The 12,437-nt window shown below is 37.8% G+C and overlaps 1 protein-coding gene across 1 annotated transcript in view; it reads left to right on the top strand.

The window, feature by feature from the left end:
• The window catches only part of ATRNL1 (attractin like 1), a 701,048-nt gene extending 689,184 nt beyond the window's left edge, over positions 1-11,864 (top strand). The window contains exon 29 of the mRNA XM_061191223.1: positions 10,430-11,864. Coding sequence (XP_061047206.1) covers positions 10,430-10,554 — 125 coding nt within the window. The 3' untranslated portion in view covers positions 10,555-11,864. The remainder of the gene's footprint in view (positions 1-10,429) is intronic.
• Positions 11,865-12,437: the final 573 nt, after the last annotated feature.

The following is a 12,437-nucleotide window of genomic DNA, read 5'->3' as shown; positions in this document are numbered from 1 at the left end:
AAATGATCCCCCACCTTCCACATACCCTGACTGTTCCTGTTCCTCCTTCATATGGTAGTAAATAGCATTTGTATGCATCCAGCCACCCAAGGCGTACCAAGCTGTACGTGGGAGTCGTACTAGGCTTCTCCCTATTTTTAATCTCCCGTATTAATCTTTCCTAAATATCTGTCCTGTTCATCCCTTTTCTCTCTCCTTATTGTCGCTTTCTTATCTGGTTTTAATAATCATAGCCTCACCCACCACTCCAGTCTGTCAGTGCTACCGGTAGAGGTGTCTCTTTGAAATAAAAATCTGATTGTGCCTCTTCACTCCTAAAAATCATGTGACCCCCTTCTGCTTACCTCTCTTTCTTCCCTCTCATCATTCTCCCATTTGCACCTGTGTTCCATCCATAGCAAATGTCCTGAAGTTTCCCAAATATCCTTTCTCTCCATGCTGTTGAAGTTTTAGTTCCCTCTACCCAGAACATACCACACCCCTCATGCCAGTGTTCTTTATCTGACAACTTCCGTCTCCTCTTTCAACCCTCAGCTCAGAGATCATGTCCCCTGGGAATCTTTGATCTCTGCACCCACCTTGCAGATCTCACCTTTATCTTTCTTTCCCTCATGCCTTGTGCCAACTTCATAGAATTTGTCTCTGTGTGATTGTTAGCGAATCTAGGAGCTCTTGCATCGTTGTCCTCGCTTGATGCTATTTGGTAATGACTCTGACAACAACCAAGCTCAACCACGCTGCCTGCAATATGCCCTCAATGCATGTTTATGGGTTTAACCTGTATTGTCATCCACTCCTGTCTGCATAAACGGATAAAATAATGCATAGAAAGTGCGGAGGGCAATGCCTGGCATATCATATCGATGTTAACAGAATAGTTATTGTTTATATTATTATTGTTGTTTCTGTAACATCAACATTAATTAATGCCTTTGACCATAACTGATTTTACATCCCTACCAATTTTTGCTTTTCTTTTTATTTTGGTTCACAATCGCGTGTTAGTCATTTGCACCAAATCAGCAGTTTCCTTCTAACGGCTATAGAGTGAGGAGAGTGCAAGTCAAAGGATCTGGAGTCCTGGGTTCAGGTCCCCCCATGACCACCAGCTGTGCAAGCCTGAACTAGTCATTTAATCACTCTGTGCCTCGTTCTGGCCATCTGTGAAGCAAGGACAAAAATAGCTTCCTGACCCACTTCAACAGAACCTAGATAATTAACGTAAAAGCATTTTTAAACTCTAAAAAATGGATGAAAGTTAATTATTAGCGGTATCTCTAATAGTACGAGTAATATTCATACAGTGTTTTCTCTGTTGAATATTGTCATTCATCTGTTTTGCCATCATCACTTTCAATTATTTTTACATTCCGTAATGAGCAGGTAACACGCACGAGTCATCCATACGTTCGTGAGCAAGTTCTCAATTTTATTATCCAAAACATCAAAATAATCCTGGCTTGAGTTCTAAACACAGTTATCACCTCACAGACGGTGTTGCTCTAAACTGATACTGTCTGTGAGTCTTTGAATCCATCTTTCCATCAAATTTTGTCCCTTATTAGGCATTCCACATGATAGTCATACTGGATCTTGAATGCATTATTGAATGAATGAGTGATCCTAAAGGATAGAGGCAAAATCTTGAGTGCCCAATGTTTTATCAATTTCCAGTTTGACTTCAAACTTCCCACTTGTTGTTAATGATGATGATGATTGACGTTTTTGAGCTTTTATGTGCCAGGCACTTCTGTAAGCCCTTCACATTCAATCCTCACAATAACTTGGTCAAAAGAATATATGAGCTTGATCCACTATAATGTAATAAGCACCATGAGGTACAGAATCTTTTATGTCTTGTCTGTCTTATTCACTGCTTAACCCTTAGGGACCAGAGCAGTGCCTGGCATGTAGTAGGCACTTGAGAAATAATAATTGAATGAAGTGATTTGCTGTTTAAACAATTTTTTGACCCTTAGGACCTTGGAGTTTTCTGAATATTTGTAATTTGGTTGTGATTTCTTATTATTAGTGGTAGTAACTTATTCTGTTATTGAAATTATTAACTCACTTTGTATAATACTCTATAGTTTGTAAATACTTTCACATATAATCCCTTTTAATCTAAAGCAAACAATGACATGGTACTACGAGAAATGCTAAAACACAATGTCTCTACCTAATGGAAATTAAAATATTGCTATTTTTACAAAACTGCTATAGTTCAATTTCTTCAATGAACAGTAAGCTCTTCAATTAAATTAAGGATAATTAGGTTTTAAAATAAGGGATTATCATATATCAGATTTTTTTAATTGAAGGAAGGAAATACTAGGAAATATTTTCCCAGTTGCCTTGGAAACAGGAAATTCTCAATTGGAAATTTACTTAAAAACATGGTCGCTGCAGAGCTGGTTCTTATAATGTTTGTGGCTCTAAAAAAAGACTCACAAGGGCTTCCCTGGTGGCGCAGTGGTTGAGAGTCTGCCTGCTAATGCGGGGGACACGGGTTCGAGCCCTGGTCTGGGAAGATCCCACGTGCCGCAGAGCAACTGGGCCCATGAGCCACAATTACCGAGCCTGTGCGTCTGGAGCCTGTTCTCCGCAACAAGAGAGGCCACGATAGTGTAAGGCCCGCGCACCGCGTTGAAGAGTGACCCCCACTTGCCGCAACTAGAGAAAGCCCTCGCACAGAAACGAAGACCCAACATAGACAAAAAAAAAAAAAAAAAGACTCACAAAATATTTTAAATGAATCAATAAAATTTCCTAGTATATAATTAAAATACGATACGATCTAAAAGAAGCTTTACTCGTGAAGAACCATGAGGATTTGCAGTAAACAATGACTTGAGACAGTAATGGCCATGATTTGTTCAGCTCATTCTAACTACTGAGGGAAGAGTTCACATAAAATTCAGGGAGTGCTCGGCACTGTGGTGCTAGAGTAGGATTACATTTTGTAGAACTTTTACTGTGTGTCTAAATTAAATTTTAAAATGTTATGATGTGTTGGGAATCCCCTGGCAGTCCAGTGGTTAGGACTCTGAGCTTTCACTGCCGAGGGTCCGCCAGGGTTCAATCCCTGGTCGGGGAACTAAGAACCCGCAAGGCGCACAGCACAGGAAAAAAAAACAAAAGGATGTGTTAAAGGCCAAACAAAATTTTATAACCAGAATACAATTATCATTTGTATTTAAACATTGACATCTGTAGTTGTCACTGGTTTCTAGTAGGTGAAGGGAAACATTTCTTTAAACTCTCAGACAAATACGGTCCATTTGTCATTCCAGTGTCTTCAGCACTTGAAGTATTTCAATTTTTGTTCAACAGTGTAACCTTTGGAGTTTTGCCTAATAATGACTTCAGTTGTGCTGGCCTTCCAACAGATAAATTAAAGTGGAAATGCATATTTTCTAATTATGCATCCAGCCCTAGTTGCATATTGGCAAGGGTGGCCACACTGAATGTTAAATTAAGTCTGCACAACAGCTAGAGTCTATGCAACATCAAAGTTTCCCAAAGTCACTTTCTTAATTGTGTGAAGGATAGCCAGGGCTCTGATCAGTAGTATGTAGCTATATACAATCAGAGGGAAAACATTTAAACATCCCAGCATGGTATTTCCATTTAAATCTGATTACAGTGAAGTAAAACTGTAGGCATTAAAGGTTTAGAAGAACTACAAATATAAGCTGTAAAAGAAGACAGATAGTAAATGAGGTAGTAAAAACATTTCAGCAGGGCAAACAGTTAACAGCGCTCATTCAAGTCTTCCTGAAGCAGGTTTTGCAATTCACTACAGACCCTGAACCATTCCCTGAGCTCCACTTACACCCGCAATTAACCTTTCACACCTAATGAAGCTGTTTTCTTGGGAAATTAAAATATATAGTGGTGCCTGCTCTTACACAGACTTGGGAGGAGAGCATTTCAAAATGAATGACTTATCTGAGGCTTTGTTCAAATGTAAAATGGAAGTGCTATGTTTGTATGTAAAATGAGGCAATTTCATTTGATATGCAGTATTTTATGACTGTACTTATTAATTGTTCTGCATAATTGTAAAGAAAAACACACATCAGTAATTTTATGATTAGATTGTTACTGCTGGCGTCTACTAATACCGTTTCACTTCCATTAGGAAAAGCTAGAGTTTTACTAAAGATAACTAAATTCCTGATGTTTCTCCTTGGTGGTTTTGCAAATTTAGTGGTTTTAGAAAGATATATTTACGGTTTAAATATTTAGCTGTTACTCATTTCCATCGCTTCCTCTTTAGGGCATGCCTGCACATGCTTATTGAGAAACGAAGTTCTTAAATTTAGGAGAAAAATATTGTTTTTATCCAAGGTCCTGGGTAAAGGCCTGATTTGGGTGCATCTTCTACTTTTACTAAATACCTCTGGTAGCTCTTAGCATCCAAACCAGTAACAACTAAACTGTGCCCATGTTCGGAAAGAAATCTGCATGGTCCCAAAGAAGTCTACTTCCTTCCCAGCTTGTCCTGCCCTGGGTGAACCAGAGCAGCCACTGGTGATGTTCCCCATTATCGAGCACCAGTTCAAAATGCCAAGAGGCCATGGAAAATGGAATAGGAAACAGAAGATGGCACTTTCTTTCTTATGAGGTTTATAATTCATATTTAAATAATCTAAATGTCATAGTGTCTGGTATTTAAGAACTAAAAGTGCAAAAAAGGTAAAGCTTATAATAAATATTTAAACCCCAGCATTTTTATTGAATCTACTGGCATATTTTGATGTAAATTTTGCTAGCCTGCAGCGTCTGTGCATCATCTTGACATGGTAAATGAAATTCCTTTAGAACACCAGTCTAAAATAATGAATTGTTCCCCCAGTTAATTGTATTGCTTTGATAACAAGGAACTATGCTAGGCCTAGAGAACACAATAAGTGGATTTCACCAGATGATTTGTGTGACTTTTTGAAAAATGATCTTCTGGACTGACCCTATTTTAATGCAACTCTAATGGCACGGGGGTGTGCCACTGTGCAGCCTCCTACCAGGAGGAAGCACCTTCTCCTAGGGCACGGAGAGTGTGGGGTCATCGGCAGAAAACCTCTCACCGGGAAAAAGTTCCTCGGGAAATCTCAACCAGGAGAGAGCGTTTGCGTCAAAGGGCGATATGGAGAACTTACTTCTAAGTTGCTTTTATTTTATTGATACATATTTTTTTTTTAAATCCAGGGAAGATCTCAAGCTACCTTTATTTCTTCACTGTCATTGTGAAAATGAACCAAGACCAACCCAATTACAAGCAAAGATTATTTATTCAGAACTTGCCATATAGCAAGGGAGTCATCCACCATCGCTTGCTTGCACTGTGGCAGAGACTTAACGACAGGCAAATGTGTGGGAACCTTTTATAATGGAGAAAAGAGAAAGCTTCAAGTATATGCTTATTGGAGGCTGTTGGCACCAGAAGGCTGGAAAGCTGGCAGCAGGCTAACTAGAAGAGGGGCATTCTATGTGGTTGGTGAGGGGTGCATATTTCCCTTTCTCTGGTTGGTCCTAAGTTGGAAGCAGGGACAAACATTAGGGAAGCTGTCAGTTATTAGTCAAGTCCTGGCTGTTTGGGGCCCATTGTTATGGGGTAATTGTTTGACTCCCTGGGTTGTTACTAGAGATGGCAGTCTGACTCCTACAAACCTGACATAGCAGGCTGGCTTCTTGGGCTGGTTATTATAGATAAGAGACTGGTTTCCTGTGCAGGTTGCTACAGCCTGTGGGCCAGAGTTCTGTTTTTATATATGGTCTGGCCATTGTCTGTTTGTATCCTCGGTCTCTCACCAGCATATAACTGTTACATTTGGGGGGAGAAGGGGAGCAATATTGTCTTTCTTTAAAGAGCTACTGACTTGACTTTTCTTTTTCTCAATTAAGAAAATTAGATTCCTTAGCTGAAAGGTAATGATAGAAATTAATTTCTCTCTTTTTTCATGAGTCTTCCACACACTAGACAATTTAAGAAGACAGGGTTCTTGTCTCTCCTGTTTACTCTTGTGTCCAGGGCCTCTTATAGGTTGAAGGAGGACCTAGCAACTTCTGGGTTGTTGTTGCTGTGTTTTAAGGTTCTCCATATATTAAAATATGAAGAAATTCAAGCATAGTAATAAAAACTTACACTTAACAATTTGACACAAGGCGTGCACACACACACACACACACACACACAGAGTTATTATGATTATTGTGCTGTTTGTAATTAAATTACAGGATTTAAAATGGAGAAGAACTCATGGTTTGCCACCAGCTGTGTGGTCCAGGGAAGGACTCAAGCTTAAATTTGAATGAAAGCATCATTTGGCCCATTAAGACGATAAGACCTGGGCAAGTGGCCCTCTGGGCGTCCTCTGTGAGTACACATGGTGGACACTCAAATATCACTGCATGGAGGAAAGCAGGGTTTCCCGCATACATATTGCCATTTATACAGAATCTGAAAATTCAGTTGATTGTTCAGTTTTCATAGGAAAGGACAAAAAGCTGTCAAATTAAAAACAAGCATGCTTTGTAATTTTAGTTTTAAATTAAGGACTGAAATATGGTTTATGATTGATTATTTTCAACTGAATGTGTTTCTAAGCTTACACATCATTAGTAAACCCAGACTTCACATTCACATACCCCGAAATACAAAGATACAGTGACAGTTTAGGATTAGCATAGAATTTCCTGTTTTGGCCACTTAAACTGTTTACTTCTCTCTTGGCTCTGTATCTTCTGTATGGAAAACAATGTTTGCAGCCACATGTAAGTGGGAAAGTGTTGTTTCTCAGGGCTCCTTTGGACGAGGTCATACCGTAGTTTAATGAATAACATGATTTCATATTTGGATGCTGTGATCACTGGAATTAGTGTAAGTGATCTCTGTTCACATTAAAAGAGATGTATATTAGTTGTCATATTTGGCTGTCTCTGGATAAGATGGTACCAAAGATGAAATAACAAAAGGTCGTAAATTTTGCCAGAAGTGTGCCAGGAGGTCTGTGGAAACTTAAGGTCTGTCTGTACTGAACTTTCACTTAGCACAACCACGGTCTCTGATTTTTTGTAAATAATGTGCTTCGGCTCCCTCCCTTACAGAAATAACAAACTAATTACTTCTCACAGCATTAATAAGTGGTTAAAACATCTATTTTGGACACTTCAGAAGTTCATCTGTGCTCTTCAAAGGTCAAGAAAGTAAATTTTACTTAAATTTGAACCTTTGAACTTATGTTATCTCTAAGAAACTCAGGATAATTATTAATATCTTGAAAGAGTAGGTTACTTAACATCAGCCCTTAAAAGGTAAATATGTAAGATTATCAGCCTAGCCAGTGATGACTGTAACTTTTTAATCCCTTCCCTCTCTAACACCATTAATTTCTCCTTCTCCATAAATACCTTCTCTTCTGTTTTCAAATGTACTTGAAACTCCTTTTATCTTTAAAAAAAATATACGTACCCAGATAATCATATGCATTCACGTACATCTCATCTGACCCTGCTGCTTCCCCTACGTACCAGCTTACTTACCTCTTTCCATCGACGAACATCTTGCACATGAGACTTATGTCTGTTGGCCACACTCCCTCTCACTCCATTCCCTGCTTAACTGTCAGGCTTCCATCCTCAGTTAAGTATGGAAATGACTCAAGGATCACCAGAATCTTCCTTGAGGAAATCCAAAGGCCTCTTTGGCAAGCCTCACATGCTGGCCCCTTAGGTACTTTTTGCAGATGCTTTGACCTCTCTCCTCCCTTGACTTCCACAGCACTGCGCTAGGCTAGTCGAACTTCCTCTTACAGTGTCCATTTCCCCTCACTGGCATTTCCTTCTGTTCATGAATCTCTGGAGGTCCGTTCTTGCCAGGTCATATTTGAGACTTACCTAGAATAAATTGACCCACAGGAATGAAATAATTCAATGATACCTTGTATAGGATGAGATCCAAAAGTGAGGCCTTCTTCTAAGAGCAGCACATGGAGAAGATGTCTGTGAGAGCTCAGGGACTGGTTCAGCTCAATTCACAGTCAAGCCTCCAAGACCTTAGGGAAGGGAAACTGGTGACCTCTTCTCAAAGCAAGCAGTCTGGTCTCGTGGTTTAGTATGGGGATTTGGCACATTTTATTTTACTCAAAAACCAAAACTAGATAAAATGATTCCTGTGTAGCTGTGATAAACCAGGGTATCTGGTTGAGCCATTTCTTGTATAAATTTAGAAAAGGCTTTACTATTCCTGAACATCTTACCAAATGTTCCTGTCAATCAATGGACAAAACAATGTAACAAAACAATATTCTTTCAATTACTTATGATAACTAGAGATCCACTTTTGCGTAGATAATCTATTGATAATACTAATGGTCTTTTTCTTATATTTAAGACATCAGCTAAATTTCTACAAGTCGTCTTTCTTCTATGTGCATCCACAACTCTATCCCTGGGGTACTTTCTTACTTCTTAAAAGCAATTTAAGAGAATGAAAAGACAGGCTACAGACTGGGAGAAAATATTTTCCAAACATATACAGTGTCTCCGACATACGAACCTTCAAGTTGCGAACTGTCAAAGATGTGAACGTGCATTCACATGTCCAATCACGTAATTAGTTTACATGTCTGGTGTACATTGTCATGTGCTTGCATCCGCTACAAGTGGTTGTGCTTTGTGTACTTTACTGTACAGTACTGTATAGAGTACAGTAGTACATTATCTTTATTTCAAGCCCAGGATGTCAGGAAGCAAACATAAAAGCAGCGACGTTGTAGCTGTACTACTGTACTTTTCAAGGTACTGTACTGTAAGATTGAAAATGTTTTCTTTATTTTTTATGTTTGTTTTTTGTGTATTATTTGTGTGAAAAGTATTTTAAATCTATTACAGTACAGTACTTGTATAGCCAATTGTGTTAGTTGGGTACCTAGGCTAACTTTGTTGGACTTACAAACACTCTCTCAGAATGAAACTCGTTCGTATGTAAGGAACTTACAGTATCTGAAAAAGGACTGGTATCCAAAATGTAAAAGAAATCTCTTAAAAGTCAACAATAAGAAAACAAACAAGAAAATTAAAAATGGGCAAAAGATGATTTACATATGACAAATAAGCATATGAAAAGATGCTCAACATCATATGTTATTAGGGGATTACAAATTAAAACAACCATGAGATACAGCCACATGGCTAAAATCCAGAACCTGACAACACCAAATGCTGACAGAGATGTGGTGCAACAGGAATTCTCATTCATTGCTGGTGGGAATACAAAATAGCACAGCCGCTTTGGAAGACAGTTTGACACTTTCTTACAAAGCTAAGACATCGAGTTACATGTGATCCAACAATTGTGCTCCTAGGCATTTGGGAATTGAAAATTTATGTCCACACAAAAACTTGCACATGGGTGTTTATGGCAGCTTTATTCATAATTGCCAAAAATTGGAAGCAATCAAGATGTCCTTCAATAGGGGAATGGATAGACAAACTGTAGTACATCGATACAATGGAATATTATTTAACAATAAAAAAGAATGAGCCACCGAGCCAAAAGAAAGATATGGTGGAACTTAAAGGCATATTGCTAAGTGAAATAAGACAATCTGAAAAGGCTACATACTGTATGATTCCAACCATATGACATTCTGGAAAAGGCAAAACTATAGAGATATTAAAAAATGATCAGTGATAACCAGAGGCTCAGGAGAAGGGGAGGGATAAATTGGTAAAGCACAGGGGATTTTTAGGGCAGTGAAACTATTCTGTATGATACTTTCATGGTGAGTATATGGCAATATGCTTTTGTTAAAACCTATAGAACTTTGTGTACAGCACAAAATGTGAACCCTAATGTAAACTATGGATGTTACTTAATAATCATGTATCAATATTGGTTCAATTTTTCTGTAAACCTAAAGCTGCTCTAATTTTTTTAAAAAATGTTAATATACTGACTTTTGTTACACACACACACACACACACACACACAAAACTGAAAATTCTTTATACTTTTAGAACAAATGTGTGTTCAGACATAGAAACAAAGGTGTGGAGTCATATCCACAACTGATTGTGATGTTTTGTCACACACTGATTTGATTGTCCAGTGTCAGTTAATTTCGTTAGAGCCTTGCTCTTCTTCATGTGTACAGTTCGTATGTCCAAGGTAAGAAATTTTTTTTTAAAAAAAGAATATATTATATGTGTATAACTGAATCACTTTGCTGTACAGCAGTAATTAACACAACATTGTAAATCAGCTATACTTCAATTAAAAAAAATATTTTAAGTAAAGGGTAAACTACTTCCAATAAGCAGCTAAATGTTTGATTGCTGAATGTAAAACAATGCTAGGCCACCACTGTTGCCATCACAGAAATATGTAACCAAACATTTAAGTGTTTTTTTCCTGTTTTTCCAGGCCTTGCAATTGCCAGTGCCCTAATAGATATTTCACAACAGAAGCCTTCAGATAGTAAAGACAAGACTTCAGGAGTCCGAAATCGAAAACACCACCTCTCAACACGTCAAGGAACGTGTGTCTGAGAAACAGAAACTGCTCCTGGAGGTTCTGTAATGTTTGACTTTGTAAATGGCTTCCATTAAGGCTGGTCTGTGGCCTCTATTTTTATGGAGGCAAATCTCTGTATGGTCCCAGGGCCCAGATACAGTTCCCTGCAAATGGGCAATGACCCGAGTGGCCAAAGAATGTTCATGAGTTTTATCAAAGTAACAGTATTGATGGTCACAGTGATAAAGTTAGTTTTTAAGACTATCTTAGGCTTATCACAGATAACATTACTCTGGAAAAAAAATGTATATTGTTTCTTAATGCAGATGAAAAATATGTAATTCATATAAACCAAACTGTTTATATCCCAAGACTTTAAAGAAAGACATTTTATAATGCCTGAATGATGAGAATTGTACAGTTTTTGCCTCATAAGCAAACTTAAGTCACTTGTATATGAGCAGGAAGTGAACAAATTGCAATGGCTTTAAATGCTGTTTTATCTCATGTAAACGTAAAAGCAGGATTTTGATTTAGTAGGATGTAAGCAATGTATTTAAATATTTCACAGGACCATATCATGTCCAAACTCAGTTTTCAAATGTGACTATTTTCCACCTAACTGGAATGCAGACCAAAATGAGTCCATTTGGATAGATGGTATATGCAACTTCACAGGAGGTTTATTAGAATTCTGAGTGAAGAGGACATTGCTGTCGTCCATGCCAACTGCCTAACTCATTATCAGAGCTGATAGAGCATGGAAAAGCCTGTCCAGCAATCAATTTTTGCCCTCCTTCCCAAACCAGCCTCCAATACCGCAAACCTAAAGAGAGCTGAAATAGTTATTTTACAGTGTGCAAGCTTCTGCTCTAATATGGTAATTTTTTAATTGCCTGGGAATCATTGGATCAGACCTAAATGATCCATCTGCATTTTTATAAGAACAGATATGTTCTTTTGGCCTTCCTCTCCTAGCGGCTAGATTTTATCTACTTTTTACAAACATTATGAAAAGTATTTTAGAGACAACACCTCCTCCAAGTCATAATGTGACCCAGGTTCCTTCCTGCCAACTATTTCACTTAGAACACAAGTAGAGAAGAGCATTTGCTGGCAAGCATCTACAGTATTCCTGTTTCTAACACAAGCACATTGGTGTCATGAGAGAGTCTCCAGTTTAAGAAATAAAATAAGTTCATTGTTGCCCACATTTAGCATATTGTTAATGATTCAAAAATCTGAATTACGGCAGAAAGGAAAAATGATAGAAGACAGCTTTCACATTGGAACATAGAATCATTTGTGTCCTAATTTTGACAACAGTTCACTAGAACTCAGTAGATGAACAGATCTTGTTTGGAATTGCAGTTTCTTAACTTCAAGGGAACTACAGAATATATGTAGAGAGCAGTGACAGAAATATCTAAAACTGCTTTATACAATATAGTTTTGTTCAATATGAAAGTCATTTAACTATAATTGATGTTTAGTACTATCTATGTACTTATCATGTTCTTTGGATTTCTGGAAGGTAATGACACTTTACTGTTTACAGCTAATGCATAGTTACTTGCATGCTATGGTTGTACAGTAGCAGAATATGACCCTATTGTGATATTAAATGTTTATTTCACAATGCCATTTAGACATAGCCAGCTTAATTTGATGGGAACGAATGTAATATATAACAGGAATGATCATACAATATGTAGTTGCATCATATATAAGATTGCTAGGTTGCATCTAACCATGACTATGTCATTGTTTTGATAATTAGGCATTTATGAATTATAGTATATATTCCTTATGTTGGCATGATAATTTTGCTATTTTCCATGCGTTAAAAATAAGACTAATTCTTAGATCAATTTAATCTATAGCCTATGGGGTTTTTGGGGGGCTAGGGAGTAGAACT

The sequence above is a fragment of the Eubalaena glacialis genome, chromosome 1 (assembly GCF_028564815.1).
Source record: "Eubalaena glacialis isolate mEubGla1 chromosome 1, mEubGla1.1.hap2.+ XY, whole genome shotgun sequence".
Lineage (NCBI taxonomy): Eukaryota > Metazoa > Chordata > Mammalia > Artiodactyla > Balaenidae > Eubalaena > Eubalaena glacialis.
This window is presented reverse-complemented; position numbering and strand designations above follow the sequence as displayed.